Genomic DNA, 17,409 nt, shown 5'->3' on the forward strand with positions numbered 1-17,409 from the left:
AAGTTTGAGCGGCGGCGCTGGACCTGACTCCACATCCGGAGGAACGAGCTTTGTTTTCTTTTCAGGTACGCCCTTGCCACCCTTGCTGCGTCGGCGTCGATTTGCCGAACTTTCTTCTTGGACATTTCCTTTCCCCTCATCGCTGAATTTGGTCAGTGTTTTCCAGCAAAATAAACATAAATGAACATTTCATATTAATTTGTACAAGTGGAACAAATCTGTAGAGTTTGTTAAACCCTAAAAAACAAATATTTTTCCCACGTAGGAAAAATCTATCCATTAAATTCTCTCGAGTGTTATTAAATTTGGGCTGGAAAACTGTAGGACATGGGATCATTTGGAGAAAAGATTTAAGCAAAAGCTAACATGTGCGGTTTCAATTCTTGTTGTTCTCATCGCATTTCTTCTTGCATTTCCTTGTGGGCTACAATAGCTTGGTGCATTTGCTACCATTAATATTGCGGATTTTGTTTCAACGTCGATTCGAACACATGTTCTTTTTATTGGAAGAGGCTTATGTCACTACACCATGTAAGTGTTACAACTTCTTCTTAACTTTTGTGTCTTCAAAATTAGTTAATACTGGCAAAACATAGTGACGAATTGAAGTAGGGGTTAACAAAATACTCAACGCCCTTACTATTTAATTTACAGTCACATAATTGGACTTTTAATAAGAAATATAGAAACAAAAACTGTGGTAATATGATTAGATGTATATACAATTGGGGGTTATTGGATTAATAATTTTGACCTCGATTTTCTTTACATTTTAGCGATTTTTTACAAATACTAGTTTTATTAATATATATTTTTTTATAAATAAGAATATAACATGTGATATCCTTATCCCACATCTTAAAATTTAAAGATTTAAAATGAGTTTATAATGGGCTACAATGGACTTCTATAGCAACTTGAGTTAATCATTTTCGTAAAGTGATGACGAATATGAACTAGTTGCTATAGAGGCCCATTGTGCAATCACGCAGACGCGGGCTCAGGCTCAGGGCGTGACAGGATGGTATCAGAGTCGGTCACCAGCAAGGAACATCGGGAAATAACTGCTATGCGGGGCAAACTGCTACGTGCATGATAAGCCACCTCTTGAACCTGCGGGGCAAAGTGCTACATGACAGGAGCCATCTCTTGAACCTATAGAAGTCACCTCTAGATTCACGACGCTGGTGGATCGAGTGGTCAGGCCGCCACGAGGACGTCGTGTTCTGAAGGAGGGGTGATTGTGATACTCTTATCTCACATCTTAAAAATTAAAAATGAGTTTATAAGAGGCTACAATGATCTTCTATAGCAACTTGGGTTAATCATTTTCGTAAAGCGAGGACGAATACGAAGTAGTTGCTATAGATGTGCAGTCACGCAGGCCTGGGCTTGCGGCGTGACATAACATATTTAATTTTATAGCACTTGGGCTAGACAGTGGTGGGCCGACCTACCATATCTTTTTTAGTTACGTCCGTTCAAGAAAAATTTATGGCCCATTATTGCATGTTCTATAAACTGTTGCTTTTGTTTTCCACTGCTGGAATTTTGTTTCTTATCCACATGAGTGATCATATAGCTTACCATTAAGGATGTCTGAGATTCTTTTGTTATATCACTTATCTCGTTGCCTGCATGTGTGGATTAGATACCGGTTGTGATTTAACAAAAAATTAACTTTTTCTTTATACTTTAAATACAATCTCATGCAAACAATCTTAATGTTTATGTTCTAAGTTACATCATGCTTGGTTTTCTATTTTATATATGTAGATGTTAGAGTTAGAATGTCCATCCGTATTCTAGTTTGTATGATCCCTTTTGATCCATTGAAAGATCAAGTTCTTCATGGAGAAGATTTATGTTATATGGAACAGATTAACAAAACTTGGCGTTGGAAAAAGATGTTCGATATGATATGATTCTTTGTTTTATACGAAAGATTGTTGCCTAAAAAGGTATTTCTGTGCAATTCTCAGTAGATTAGACTTCATGCAGGAAAAAACATGGCATAAATAGTACTCAGAACTTGAAAGTTTATTAAAGAAACAAAATCTTTATTTTGCAAGCAAATGAATTCACAAATGAGCACACATAACAAATCTCGAAAAGGTAAAAGTAATCCTAGGAACTTTGTTTGCAGAAATCACGAATAAAGACGAACGAAAATGCATCAACAGAATAGACGGATGACTCGTAGATGCTAATTCAAGAAAACCAGCCATGATCTTAACCGCCACCTTTTTTAACTTGTATTGCACAATTGGCCTATCATTTTTCAAATTTTATTATTTTCGGAAAGCTATCATGCCGCAAAAGCAAGGGACAGCCGTGCCGAATGAGAGCTCCCCAATGGCAGCTTATTCGCTCTCGGTGGCCTACCACCCACATGCCCCGCACCACCGGATATACCCAATGGGAACAATGGCGGGCCTTCCGGCACTGAGCATTTCACCGGCTGCGGCCCCACGCTGACCGACTTCTCTTGCCGACAGCTCATTAGCAGAAGGCCATTTCCCTTCCTCTTCCCGCCGTCGCCTCCAGAAGCTTCCTCTTGCAGCCTCTTGTGGAGAAACGCCACTTTGCCTATTTCCGAAGCGGAGATGGAGAAATTGGTGACACTTGCTCTGTCAAAGCCTTCTGCGGTGGTCACGCTCCAATCGATGCTGACTTCACTCGGTGTGTAGCATTCTGTTCCCGCAACACTCGGCGTTGGTGGCTCATCCATGCTTCTTCTTCCATGCAGATTATTATTGTTGCTGCTGATCATACATCTGGCGGATGCAAACCTAAACGCTGGAGCTTCGTCTTCCAGAGAATCCCTCCCACGATACATTTGGTAAGAATTGGATTGTGTCGAGAAGCTTTCGATCTCGAACAAATCAGAGCTCGCGTCACTGTACATATCGTCATCCATGTTCGAGAGGCGCGCCATGGGGCTTCCTGGATTGAAATCGGGTGTTCTAGAAATAGACATGGGATCGTGCACCGGTTGGAAAACTTCCAACGAGTCGCGAGGTGGATCTTCCAGGGGATTGATGACTGATTTTGTAATCATGGCCTTGAAACCTGCTGGCTTGGTCGTCTGGATTGATGAATTGAGGATAGGGAAGGTGAAAGCAGCAGCGTTGGCGTCACCAAACGGCCTTCCTGATGGAGATACACGTTGCTGGCGGGGCGGATCAGTGGGGGAAAATTTTTTCTCCGGAGAGAGCTGTAAAGGGTAATTCGGAGCCGTTGCTTTCTGCTGGAACGCCATTTCGACGTTAGGAACTGAAATCTTCTGCGGCATGTTTTCTGGCGCTTTCTCGTCACGGCTCTGTCCTCTTTTAGCATACGAGTGACTCGTTTTCTCCAAGTTACCCATATCGATGTGGATCACAGCAGGTCCCCTGATGTCTGAGTCCGAGGTTGCTTCCTTAACCTTAACGGAATTCTTGCCACTGCAGCAGCACTTTCGACAAAAACTCCATTTCTTGGCAGCGGGATTCCTTTTTTTGCTACGCATATCAGAAGGCAAATTCCTTAAAGAAACAGCCATTGAACCTGGAGGATTTGCCAACAAGCCTGTTTGGCTGTTCCAGCTAGCCTCGGACGAGGCCGTGGGCGTGGTATGAAATGATCTTGTCCGATAATTCCTGCCATATCCATCTGCGGAAGAAACCGATGACAATCTTGGAACCGATAGCATATTGTGAGCTGTGATTTGCTGTTGTGGTGGTTTTTTAATGTCTTCGGCTTCATTGTTTTCGCTGAAATACTTCTGTGCATCGAAAATGCTTATTTCTGAGTCATCAATGTTGCAACCTGTTTCATTTCCTTGGGAAACTTTTTTCGGATCTTTGGGTTGGATATATGAAGGAAAGAAAATCTCCTTAAAGGGTGTAGGATTGGTTTGGGGTAAGGATCTGTACCGGAGAGGAGATTCTATGACGCTAAAGATTGGTTGCTGTGGTGAATTGTACTTGAAACTCTTTACTAAATTTTGTGACTCCATTCCACACACACACGCACACCTTTTAGAAAGGGAATTAATGCACAGTATATAAATAGTAAAAGTTGAGAGGAAACTGATGCTCTGTGAAATTGGTGACTCTGGCATTAAGTAGAATGGCTCAGATGAAGAAATCTCTGCCAGTAATATGTGGGACATAATTGTTCGTTATTTTATTAAACTTTTGTGGTCAACATTTTGACATATCAGCAATCCTCTTTGTTCTCTTTCACCAACCATACATATATATAAAAACATATATATAACAAAAACTCGTGTGAAACAGTCTCACATGTCGTATTTTGTGAGACGATCTCTTATTTGGATAATTCATGAAAAAATATTACTTTTTATGCTAAGAGTATCGGTAGGGTTGACCGTCTCACAGATAAAGATTTGTGAGAACGTCTCACAAGAGACCTACTCTATATATTTCATTTGGTGATTTTAATTTGATACGGCGATGTGTGTATTGGCATGCATGCATCAGTCTAATTAAACTCAAATAGAATTAAGAAAAATTCATCCGATTCGTAACTCAAATAGACTTAAAATCAACATTTTATATGTATAAACTTCATGATTCAGCACACCATTGTGATTTTATAATAATTTGGTGGTATTCTTTTTGGGAAAAGATAAAAGATACCAATCCCTAGCTAATTTGTATGTAATTGAAAATAGTAGAACTCACAAATTTGAATAATATTAATGAATATAAATCTTGGACACTTTCTGTTTGTTTATTGGACAGCATAACGAAGTGTTGGCCAATAAGAAAAGATAATGATTTCATTCATCATTGCAATATTTTCCAAAGTTATCTTCTCCCTTTATTAAAATAAATAAAAATCATCCGATCGAAATGGACATACTTCTTTATTTTGGTTTTGTCTCCAACTCAAATGGCCACCCCTCATTCCATGTGGTTTCTCTACTATCCACCATGCTTCTCCACTGTTACCATTTCCGCTTCTTCAACTCTGATTCTCAACTTGGAGGCTAGGGGGTCCAACCCCTAGCTCCTTTCATACTCTATATATATATGGACATATATATAAATTTTCACATATGATATAATCATATGTGCGTCTGTGCGCGCGCGCTTACATATTAATACGTATATCATATTTTTTATTTCATGTTGATACAATATATAGAAAAGAATGGTTTTTTAAAAATCATTTGATGATGGCAGGCAAATCGAGCGAGTAGATTAGGCTATTTACTTGGGCCGAAAATGCGTTTCTTCTCGAGAATGCTATAGGCCGGGCAACTTGTCACGCCCCGAAACTCTAGATTTGACACCAGCGTCGTTTAACAATCACACAATTGAAAACAACCAGCCTCGTAGCATAGTATAAACCGAAAGCCCGTTTATTAATCATAATTTCTCAAAACAAAGTCTTTACAACTGAAATAAATTAAAACTGCGGAAACGTCTTACATGAAATTTAAATTACTAAAAATTCGAGAATCTCTATACTAGCCAATCTCGAAATTAATAAAATCACCAGCCCCAAAATTATTCGGATTCCTCTTCCTCCACCTGTTCTTCGGATTTATCTGGGGAAAGGTTGTAAGGGGTGAGTGATATGGTCGTCACTCAGCAAGTGGGGGCCGTTCGAGTACAAAAAACAACATGCAATTTTCGAAAATATACATACCATGCAACATAATTCATACCACGTACGCATCATTAACCCGACACTGAGATTCATCTACTTTCAATGGTTTACTGATATCAGTCCCTAATTTTTACTCATCTAAGGGGACGAGGCCGTATAACGGTTATCTCCCCCACCGCGTAAGGGTACGTATGGTTGGGATTCCCACCCATATCGAGTTGAATTCTCACAGTGCCAAAATATTTACATCATGCCAAAAACATCGTAACCAGAAGGGTGTAGAAGAAGAATTGTACTCGCCCGAATTTTTACAAAAACCGAACATACATGCATCGAAATTCAATAATTTAAAACAAGCCCACTTATCTTAAATTCTTGATGAAAATATACGTGAACGGCTAGGGTTTACTGCACTGGAATTTTCGAAATTCCTGTTCCGGTGGTTGGACGGCGGCAGCGCTTCGCTGTACTCGAAAATCCTAGGGACACTAGAGGAGAATCTCGAAATTTGAGAGAGAATTATGGTGTAATTTTCGAGCTATAGGACCCTCCTATTTATAGGAGTTGGTTGCTATCGGGATCGAGTGATATCGCGTTGAAATCTGACTCAAATCTTTTATCTCGAATCGTGATCTATCTATCCGTGATTTGGGTGATAACCGAATTCCAAATCTTCCATCCCTTAAGATTTTGAAAATTTGCATAGTATATATGTACACTGATTAATTAGAATTCTAGTGATTTTATTATCTCATTCTTGATCTTTTATCCCGGTATCTCCATCTCAACTCAAATCTTAGATGTTTTATCTGCTAATTTTCGAAATTCCTTGATTAAATTCTTGGATGGAGATAGATTTATTCCTCCCAAAATTTAAAGTTGCACGATAAATAATACCATCTAAATTTCGAGCTTCAAAATTCTGCACACGATAAAATTATCTACACGGCTTAGATAACCTCAAAAGAAATCTTATATTCTGAATAATAATATCAACATCCAAGATTACATCATCCTAATATAATCAAATTATTAATCTGATAAGATCACGATTGAACAAAATCCCGGGTTTTACATCCCTCCCTCCTTAAGAGAAGTTTCGTCCTCTAAACTTGGGTTGGCTTGATCTAAGAAGAGGTACGGGTATTGGTCCCTCATCTTTTCTTCTAGCTTCCACGTGGTTTCTCTTTCCGTGTGGTTAGACCATTGCACCTTGACGTAGGGAATGATTCGTCGTCTTAGTACCTGGTCCTTGGTGTCCACGATTCTAATGGGAACTTCTTCGTATTTTAGCTCTTCTCCCAAGTTGCTTTCGATCATGAGCGGTTCTGCTTCCAACACGTGGCTTGGGTCCGGGATATATTTCCCTAGTTGGGACACGTGGAATACGTTGTGAATTCTAGACATGCTTGGTGGCAGTGCCAATCTGTATGCTAGCGTGCCCACTTTCTCCAAAATCTCAAAGGGTCCCACATAACGAGGGTTTAGCTTCCCAGCTTTACTGAATCGGACAACTCCCTTCATAGGCGATACTTTTACGTAGGCCTTCTCGCCAACGTTGAATTCTACTGGCCTCCTTTTCAGGTCTGCCCAACTCTTTTGTCGATCTTGAGCTGCCTTGAGTTTCTCTCGGACTACTGTAACCTTGTCTATTGTTATCTGTACGAGCTCGGGTCCTACTATTGCTTTTTCTCCCACTTCATCCCAATACAAGGGTGATCGGCATTTCCTTCCATAGAGAGCTTCGTATGGAGTCATCCCAATACTGCTGTGATAGCTGTTATTATAAGCAAACTCGATCAACGGTAGATGAGATTGCTCCAATTGCTACTGAATTCTAGGGCGCATGCTCGCAACATGTCTTCCAGGGTTTGAATTGTTCTTTCGGTTTGGCCATCGGTTTGAGGGTGATAGGCCATACTAAGAGTAACTTTTGTTCCCATGGCCCCCTGAAAGCTTTTCCAAAAACGTGAGACAAACCTTGGGTCTCTGTCAGACAGGATGCTCACTGGTACTCCATGAAGTCGTACAATGTTGTCCATATACAATGTAGCTAACTTGTCCAGATTGTAGTTCATACGGACGGGTAGGAAGTGTGGAGATTTTGTAAGTCTATCTACAATTACCATATTCCGTCTTGACCTTGCCTCGACTTTGGTAACCCTACCACAAAGTCCATGGAGATATGTTCCCATTTCCACTCTGGTATCTCCAAACGTTGCAATAATCCTCCAGGTCGCTGGTGCTCTGCTTTGACCTGTTGACACACATGGCATTTGGCAACAAATTATGCCACGTCTCTTTTCATTCCATTCCACCAAAAATTCTTCTTAAAGTCTCTGTACATTTTTGTACTCCCTGGATGGACTGAAAATTTGGATTTGTGTGCTTCTAACAGCATTTCTTGGCTAAGGTTATCACTGTCTGGTACACACAGTCGTCCTTTCATCCATATGACTCCCTTGTCATCAATTTGTAGATCTTGAGACTTCCCGCTTTCGACTTGTCCCTTAAGTTTCTTTATCTTGGGGTCCCGATCCTGATTTAACTTGACGGTCTCCTGCAGACATGGCCGAGCGGAGAGTGAAGCTAGAGTGATCTTGCCTCCATTTTTCCTACTCAGGGCATCGGCCACTTTGTTCGCTTTATCTGGATGGTAACTTATAGTCAAGTCGTAGTCCTTCAGTAGTTCGATCCACCGCCTTTGCCTCATGTTTAGTTTTTTTTGGGTGAACAAGTACTTGAGGCTCTGGTGATCTGTGAAAATCTCACACTTGGCACCATAGAGATAGTGCCTCCAAATTTTCAAAGCAAAGACAACTGCTGCTAACTCCTGATCATGCGTAGGGTAGTTCTGCTCATGCGGTTTCAACTGCCTTGATGCGTAGGCGATCAATCTTCCCTCTTGCATGAGTACGCATCCCAGACCTTTCTTAGAAACGTCACTGTAGATGGTGAATTCCTTATCCTCAGTGGGTATGATTAGTACTGGCGCGGATGCGAGCTTTTCTTTTAGTGTCTGAAAACTTTTCTCGCAACCTTCGTCCCAGACGAACTTAGAATTCTTCTGAGTGAGTTTTGTCATTGGTATGACAATTGAAGAAAAACCTTCGACTAACTTCCTGTAATAACCTGCCAATCCAAGAAAGCTCCTGATATCTGTGATGTTTTTAGGCTTTGACCATTCTGTAATTGCCTCAACTTTCTTGGGGTCCACTGATACTCCTGCTTCAGAGATCACATGTCCTAAAAAGGATACACTCTTTAGCCAGAACTCACATTTCTTAAACTTAGCATAGAGTTCCTTCTCTCTCAGAGTTTGAAGTGTAAGGCGGAGGTGTTCTTCATGCTCTTTCTCGTTGGAAGAATAGACGAGGATGTCGTCAATAAGCACTACTATGAATCGGTCCAGGAATGGTTTGAATACTCTGTTCATAAGGTCCATGAAGGCAGCAGGCGCATTGGTCAGCCCAAAAGGCATCACTGTGAACTCATAATGCCCATATCTTGTTCGAAAAGCTGTTTTGGGTATATCTTCAGCCCTGACATTCAGTTGGTGGTATCCAGTCCTCAAATCCAGTTTAGAAAAGACCGCAGCTCCCTTAAGCTGATCGAACAGGTCGTCTATTCTCGGGAGAGGGTACTTGTTCTTGATAGTGATCTTGTTCAGTTCTCTATAGTCGATGCACAATCTCATACTCCCATCTTTCTTCTTTACAAAGAGTACTGGTGCTCCCCATGGGGACACACTTGGTCGAACTTGCTTTTTGTCCAGCAATTCTTGGAGTTGTTCCTTTAACTCTTTGAGTTCAGCTGGCGCCATCCTGTAAGGTGCTTTCGAAATCGGTGCTACACCAGGAGCCAGATTAATTTCGAACTCAACTCACGGTCCGGGACTATCCCTGGGAGTTCTTCTGGAAAAACATCCGGGAACTCACATACTACTGGGATGTCTTCTATCTTCAGTTCAACTTCTCCTTGCCACTTCACTAACCATTGCTAGGTAGATATTTTCTCTGGACTTCATGGCCTTCCATGCTTGGGAAGCGGAAATAAGTGATTTCCGTTCCTTGGATTCACCATGATACACGATCTCTTCCTGATTTGGGGTTCGGAGCTTCACTCTTTTCCCTTTACAGTCCACTAATGCATTGTTTCTGGCTAACCAATCCATTCCTAGAATGATTTCAAAGTCGGCCATAACTAATTGTATCAAGTCTGCATTGAATGTCTGATTACCGATACTGATTAAACAGTCCCTGTGAATCTCGTGAGTTTCGATGGCCTTACATGTAGGTGTGGCTATTCAAAAAGGTTCAGCTAGTAGCTCGGGCTTAAGTCCTAGTTTCCTAGCAAGTCTCTTAGACATAAAGGAATGCGTAGCACCACAATCAAATAACGCATAAGCAGGCACTTGCTGAATAAATATGGTACCTGACACGACTTCATTGGCGTCGTCGGCCTCTTCTTGAGTCATAGCAAATACCCTGGCATTAGGCTTGCCTTCCTTTCGCTTGTTGGGGTTAGCTCCAGTAATTTGCCCAGTTCCCTTGTTGGGCTCGGCTGCTTGGTTGGCAGCAGTAAGACATTCGGCAATTCGGTGTACCGCTTTCCCACATCCGAAGCATACACCACTATTTCTTCGGCACTCTCCTGTGTGTCTGAAATGGCATGTCGGGCACGGCTTGGGTCCTTGGTAGTTGGCCGCTGAGGGTTGCCCTGAAGAAGGTCCGCTTGATTGATTGGGTTTCCTGAACTTCTGACCTCCCTGCGAAGACTGACCGATATGAGGACGCTTGTTCTTATTCTCTCCCTCTCTTTGACGGATATCAGTTTCAGCTCGGATAGTTGCGCCCATAAGATCTGAAAAATTGGCGGGCTGATAAACTGCTAAGGCCGACTGGATTCGGCTGTTCAACCCCTTCTTGAAACGGTGCAGCTTCAAAACTTCATCCCCCATGATTGCCGGAGCATACGACCCAAGGGCATTGAACTGAGAAGTGTACTCCACGACTGATATATCTGGAGCCTGAGTAAGATTCTCAAACTCACTTAACTTTTGTAGTCTGACTTCTGCCGGGTAGTACTGTTTCAGAAATGTCTCTCGGAAGATTCGCCATGTAATTGGTCCAGCAGTGGTCATGGCTGGCGAGACTGCTTCCCACCATTTAGATGCTCTGTCTTTCAGAAAAGGCAGGATCACATCCACTTTGAGTGCATCGGGAACTTCCAATAGCCTCAACTGAGTCTCGACACTCTTTAGCCAACTCTGGCCAACTTCAGGATCGGCGTCCCCTCTGAATGTCGGACACATGTTCTTGCGGAGAGACTCGTAATGAAATTTGACTCCGTTCGGTGGTGGAGGTGGTGGTGGCTGATTGGCGTTCGGGTTTCCCAACCCTTGCAGTGTTGTCGCCACAATGGTGGCTATGGCCATAAGATCAGCTCGGCTTAAGTTGACTGCAGGCGGGGGTCCATTTCTCTGCCCATTCTCCTGTCCGCCTTCACGGTCGGTATTAGGATAACGCGGGTTGCGGTTCTGTCTTAGGGGTCTGCCGGCCATTTCCTACAATTTCAAATTCTAAGAATTTGTTGTACGAGTAGGATTCATGCAATAGATCGTGCAGAAGTAAATTGAAATCAGTGGAACAAATAAAATATTTTATTGATTTCTCAAGCAGAAAAATAAATGAACATGACCAATCTAAATGAAATAAAACTCGTACTGAATAAAATAGCAATAATGGAAAGATAAACTCCTAGAACAAAATCACTAAAACATCCTAATCTAATCATCTATCTCTCCATCTTCGACGACTGCGATAGGCTCCTAAATCTCTATAGGTTCTTCCGCTTCCAGCTCCTCATCCGGCTCTCCTTCCTGCAGTAGGTCTACCATATGAGTGAGCTGGGCATTCTCTGTTAAGCTGGGCCACCTGTGTCTTCCACCCCTGAACATCTGCCTCTGCCTCGTCCAACAGATCTATGGTCATTTGGTGGCGCTGTTCGTACTCCCTCTTATTCTGCTTGATCTTGTTCTTCAGCGTTTCACCTTGTTGAGTCAGTTGATGGTTCAACTTAGCAATGCAGCTTCCAGCTTCTCTTAAATTTTCCAATCTCTTTTTGCTCCTGGCATTCTGCTGCTTTTCTTCCTCCAACTCTTTTCGGTACCGGTCGATATCTTCTTGCAGCTTTTTCTCTCGAGACAGGCCATGCTCTATGCCATCTCTCAAATCCATGTTATCTCCTCTTACCAACTCTCCTTGATAGATCGTCTTATTGAGTTGGACCCTTATGTCCTCCTTTTCCGTGGTTAGAGTCTGAATTTCTTGTCTATTCTCGCCTAATCGGGCTCGAAGTCGCTTAATCAAGCGCGACTGATTGTCAATGGCAAGCTGCTTCATACGGATGACAGCTTGGGCAGGGTACGGAATCTCGGGGGACTTGATGGGGCCATTTCCTGAAATTAAAAAAAAAGAAAATGTTTAGAACATCATAAATATGACAAAACAAAATATCAGGATAAAGTAGGGTACTGAAAATTAAAAATTTTCGAAAATTTCCAAAAATGAAAAGTTTTGAGATAGACATATGGATTTGAAGCATATGTCGATAGGATTTCAGGACAGTTGACGGAATCGAATTCGGAGTTTCCTACGAAAAGTTATAGGGGTTACGAAACTTTCCTAAAACGGCAAAAACAGGGTTTCGGAGGCCTAAACGAAGGAATTTCGCGATTTTGACCCCTACCTCACGACTTTAGGGTTTAGGGTTTAGTTCGTTGGGCTGTTTCGAAGGGGACAACGTCGGCCTCGAGTAAAAATTCGTCCGAAAATTTTTAGGTTTTTTTTTTCGAAAATCGGTTTCTCCCACTCGGATTATGAACTTGGCGGCTCTGATACAACTTAAATGTTACGCCCCGATACTCGGGATTTGACACCGACATCGTTTAACAATCACACAATTGAAAACAACCAGCCTCGTAGCATACTATAAACCGAAAGCCAGTTTATTAATCATAATTTCTCAAAACAAAGTCTTTACAACTGAAATAAATTAAAACTGCGGAAACTTCTTACATGAAATTTAAATTACTAAAAATTCGAGAATCTCTATACTAGCCAATCTCGAAATTAATAAAATCACCAGCCCCAAAATTATTCGGATTCCTCTTCCTCCACCTGTTCTTCGGATTTATCTGGGGAAAGGTTGTAAGGGGTGAGTGATATGGTCGTCACTCAGCAAGTGGGGGCCGTTCGAGTACAAAAAACAACATGCAATTTTCGAAAATATACATACCATGCAACATAATTCATACCACGTACGCATCATTAACCCGACACTGAGATTCATCTACTTTCAATGGTTTACTGATATCAGTCCCTAATTTTTACTTCTCTAAGGGGACGAGGCTGTATAACGGTTATCTCCCCCACCGCGTAAGGGTACGTATGGTTGGGATTCCCACCCATATCGAGTTGAATTCTCACAGTGCCAAAACATTTACATCATGCCAAAAACATCGTAACCAGAAGGGTGTAGAAGAAGAATTGTACTCGCCCGAATTTTTACAAAAACCGAACATACATGCATCGAAATTCAATAATTTAAAATAAGCCCACTTACCTTAAGTTCTTGATGAAAATAAACGTGAACAGCTAGGGTTTACTGCACTGGAATTTTCGAAATTCCTGTTCCGGTGGCTGGACGGCGGCAGCGCTTCGCTGTACTCGAAAATCCTAGGGACACTAGAGGAGAATCTCGAAATTTGAGAGAGAATTATGGTGTAATTTTCGAGCTATAGGACCCTCCTATTTATAGGAGTTGGTTGCTATCGGGATCGAGTGATATCGCGTTGAAATCTGACTCAAATCTTTTATCTCGAATCGTGATCTATCTATCCGTGATTTGGGTGATAACCGAATTCCAAATCTTCCATCCCTTAAGATTTCGAAATTTGCATAGTATATATGTACATTGATTAATTAGAATTCTAGTGATTTTATTATCTCATGCTTGATCTTTTATCCCGGTATCTCCATCTCAACTCAAATCTTAGATCTTTTATCTGCTAATTTTCGAAATTCCTTGATTAAATTCTTGGATGGAGATAGATTTATTCCTCCCAAAATTTAAAGTTGCACGATAAATAATACCATCTAAATTTTGAGCTTCAAAATTCTGCACACGATAAAATTATCTACACGGCTTAGATAACCTCAAAAGAAATCTTATATTCAGAATAATAATATCAACATCCAAGATTACATCATCCTTGTATAATCAAATTATTAATCTGATAAGATCACGATTGAACAAAATCCCGGGTTTTACACAACTGATACCCAGGCTGAATGACATGCATGTACACTCTAAGAGCAAAGAACATTAGACGGGCGCCAGAAGATTTTACGACGTGTACACTCCGACTATCGAGTAAGTCAATGTTTTTGCAAAAGAAAGTTCAATGTTGAGAATGTATATTGAGTGAATTGATTTTTTTATGATAAGATAAACCTGAGTATTTATAGGAGAAAAGATAATCATGATCTTGTTTTAAGTGTCTGATTATTCCTTATGATCAAGTGGTTGCACATGACATGTCCTCCTGATAATATTACTAATGACAACACATTCTGTTATGAGGTTTGTCATATCATCCTTACGTGGACTAAATGACATACCAACGAGTTCGAAGTATGGTCCTTCATACCTGTGAACCCAGGATTGACGTCTGTTCCGAAGTGCTTAACCAACGATCTCAATGTGAGGACACAAACAGAATTCCCGATTCACTAAGTCTTCTTATAATGTTCAGTCTAAGCTGAGAGCTCGGGCTTGTTCGTGGTCAGATTCCTGATTTTTGTAAACCCAAAGATGATCTATGAAGTATTTCATTTTCTTGCACTGATTCTTATCTCGACTTCTCTTACCGTCACGATCTATCCTCCTGTTCGAGTCCGATGATGACCTATAGTGGTCTTCCCGGGTATCATCATGACTTATTTTTTATTGTTGTTTTTTTAAAAAACTTATTTATTCATGGGTTTTCATGAGTGTTGTTCTTGTGGCTCCAAGTTGATCAAGATTTGGGAATTGTGCCAAAGTGCTGGTGGGAGTGTGTTAGCTCAGAGCTAACATGATGTGCCTCGTACTCAGGACAAAATTCCTGTTTTTCTATTCATTCACGGATGGTATATATGGACTTCTTTATCTCGGCCTTCCTCTATTATTTTATTTTTTTAAAATAAAGTCCCGGCCTTACTCTATTATTTTATTTTTTTAAAATAAAGTCCCGGCCTTATTCTAATTAAATATATACTTCTTTTTTAAGTCGAAATATATACTTCTTTTTCGATGCAAGAAATATCACGTAGCTACGGATGTCTATTTAAAAAAAAAAAAAAAAAAAACTGACCATATTTCTGTGTGTGTGTCTATATATATATATATATATATATATATATATATTAAACTTGGCAAATAAATACGTACTACTAGCAGAGGTTGATCGATCATTGTGTTTATTTGCTATTTGGATGATTATAATGACTCTGACTACTCAAGTTTTATGCAATATAGGTTGGGAACGCTTGTAACACAAAAGCCAAGCACGCATAAAAATTTTGATGCAATAATTGCCACAACGAATTCTAGGTTATATTATAAAATAATATGTCGATCGCTTGTATATCATCTGACATCAAAGTCTCAAGTTTGAGATGAGGTCTCGAGTTCGAAACTCAATTATAATAATCATCTCTTCCTAAAACTAAAAAAAATATAAAGAACATCCAGTAGACTAAAATTGACAAATTCGATCTCTTTTTCTTTGAAATTAAATTGGTTGATGGTTCTTGATAACATAAAAGTAATTTTAACCACCCTTTTATTTGTTTCTCTTCTATTTGATTCTAACATTAGATGCATAATTATGAATTTCATGTATTTCCAAGAAATTGGATGGTTTCATGTGATTAAACTGCATTATAATAAAGTGTGAGGAATTATAAAAGGACATAATTAATAATGCATGAAACTATAGCTTGAATACGACGTCACATTTCCTAGTTGCTTCTCGCTGGGCTCCATTCTCTACGCACTTTGTTTTGTGATGAATCCAAACACTAGGCTTTCAAACCAAGTACGTGTTTCTGTGTGTAGTTTTACGAATTGAATCATAAATTTTATGCATCAGTTACACACGTCAATTGCATGTCGATCGATATAAGATATATATATCTTAACATATGTATTTGTTTGCACAATATTGATATTTGCGGGCGTGCCAGGTGTGAAGTTGCATCGATTTGTGTGAAAATGATAAAATCTAACTTCTAACTATTCGAGCGACGTGAATTTTAAATTCGACCGTTAGTTCTAGTCTCCTAAAACAAATACAATGCCAAAATAAAGAAAACTATGGGAAATTGATGAAAATAAATCCTTGACACAAATTTTGAATTTACAAGAATTTTAGGAATTCATCAAAACATAAAAAATATAATAAATTGTTGTTGAAGCCTAAAAAGAGAAGACCTAAAATGTTAGAACAATTGCTGGAAAGCTTGAAAACTAATGCTTGAAGACTGAAAATTAGCGGATATCTTTTTTGCATATTTTTGTGCGTAGATTTGTGTGTGTCTGTGTTGGCCGATTCCTCTCTTTTCTTCACTGTGCGGTGCGGTTTCTTCCACTCCCTCATGACTCACGATTTTCTCTCATTTTCTCCCACGATCTCCTTCTTTTTCCACGATCTCCTTGCTTGGACGTTATCTGCTTATTTAAATACATTAATATGCCTCTTGTTTTTCTCTATTAAATTAAACTTTTGGGCTTAGACAATTAATTGGGCTCAAATTAATTTTTGGTGCAAATAATATTATTTTGAAATAATTTTAGAATTTAATTGAATATTCATACATATATTTATTTAAAAAAATTATGATTTTGATCATCAATATTGTCAAATTTTAGTCTTAATTCGATATTTTTAATTAATTTTTTTGGGGTCGGTCTTATTTTACTTGTGAAATTAATGTGTAACTTACATATCCAATGTCATTTCAGCATTGTCATAAAAAATTATCAAAATTGAAATACAAATGGAAGATACAAGATTAAAATTCAAATTTAGACACCATACACGACAAAAAATCGTAAAGAGACGAAATAAAAATAAAAAAAATCAAATATTAAATGATCAAATTTTTTTCGTTACCTGAGTTGTGCTGATACAATAAGATCGAAATCTTATTTACTTTATGTTTGGAAAATAAATTATATGAAGCTTAAATTATAGGAGTAAACTCAACAGAAATTTATAAAACAAAATATACACGCTGGAACCCATTTCGAAATATTCGCACTTTTCTTAGTTTCAGGCCCAGCTTAAATAATAACTTGATCCAATAAAACTTGGGTCACTGCTTGGGCCCAAAAATTGTCACCCAAGATTTTCAAAACATCGGCTTATCCTACAACGAAGTCTGGTCATCTAGGCCAAAATCGTCGATTACGACATAAGGTGAGTATTCGTAGATGCTGACAGTTCAGTTTCTTCGTATATCGAATTAGACTGAAATCGATTCAATCACTTACACATTAATTCAAATTTGACCTCCTGTGAATTAAAGAAATAAAGTGGTCAATCAACAAAAAGAAACGTTAATAAATCAAATGTCGAACTGATCACCACGTTTGTATTGTGAATATGCCGTTACGAATAATTCAATTATATTTCTAGATATACACAAATTTTGAACTTTACTAATTGGATATTCG

At 39.5% G+C, this 17,409-nt stretch overlaps 3 protein-coding genes across 3 annotated transcripts; all 3 read right to left on the minus strand.

Moving 5' to 3' along the window:
- Positions 1-2,022: 2,022 nt before the first annotated feature.
- Positions 2,023-4,100, minus strand: LOC142549504 (protein PHYTOCHROME KINASE SUBSTRATE 4-like). Its single transcript, XM_075658474.1, has one exon. It carries the CDS (start codon positions 3,998-4,000, stop codon positions 2,309-2,311), a length of 1,692 nt encoding a protein of 563 aa, XP_075514589.1. The 5' UTR covers positions 4,001-4,100; the 3' UTR covers positions 2,023-2,308.
- A 2,596-nt stretch (positions 4,101-6,696) lies between these two features.
- Positions 6,697-9,826, minus strand: LOC142550272 (uncharacterized). Its single transcript, XM_075659503.1, has 6 exons — positions 9,620-9,826; positions 8,905-9,232; positions 8,554-8,853; positions 7,994-8,274; positions 7,752-7,882; positions 6,697-7,402 (listed from the first exon to the last, which is right to left on the minus strand). Exons 1-6 carry the CDS (start codon positions 9,824-9,826, stop codon positions 6,697-6,699), a joined length of 1,953 nt encoding a protein of 650 aa, XP_075515618.1.
- Positions 9,827-9,931: 105 nt separating this feature from the next.
- Positions 9,932-11,188, minus strand: LOC142550273 (uncharacterized). Its single transcript, XM_075659504.1, has one exon. The coding sequence runs from the start codon at positions 11,186-11,188 to the stop codon at positions 9,932-9,934; it is 1,257 nt and encodes a 418-aa protein (XP_075515619.1).
- Between the last annotated feature and the right edge of the window lie 6,221 nt (positions 11,189-17,409).

The sequence above is a fragment of the Primulina tabacum genome, chromosome 6 (genome assembly GCF_025594145.1).
Source record: "Primulina tabacum isolate GXHZ01 chromosome 6, ASM2559414v2, whole genome shotgun sequence".
Classification (NCBI taxonomy): Eukaryota; Viridiplantae; Streptophyta; class Magnoliopsida; order Lamiales; family Gesneriaceae; genus Primulina; species Primulina tabacum.

What these genes read in the sequence shown, in the direction of transcription:
- LOC142550273 (XM_075659504.1), bottom strand. Translation starts at nt 11,188, where the DNA reads ATGGCCGGCAGACCCCTAAGACAGAACCGCAACCCGCGTTATCCTAAT.
- LOC142550272 (XM_075659503.1), bottom strand. Translation starts at nt 9,826, where the DNA reads ATGGCCGACTTTGAAATCATTCTAGGAATGGATTGGTTAGCCAGAAAC. An exon ending in AAAATATCTACCTAGCAATG is followed by an intron (nt 9,233 to 9,619) that starts GTTAGTGAAGTG and finishes CTGTTCGATCAG; the next exon opens with CTTAAGGGAGCTGCGGTCTT. An exon ending in CAAGGTCAAGACGGAATATG is followed by an intron (nt 7,403 to 7,751) that starts GTAATTGTAGAT and finishes TTATAATAACAG; the next exon opens with CTATCACAGCAGTATTGGGA.
- LOC142549504 (XM_075658474.1), bottom strand. Translation starts at nt 4,000, where the DNA reads ATGGAGTCACAAAATTTAGTAAAGAGTTTCAAGTACAATTCACCACAG.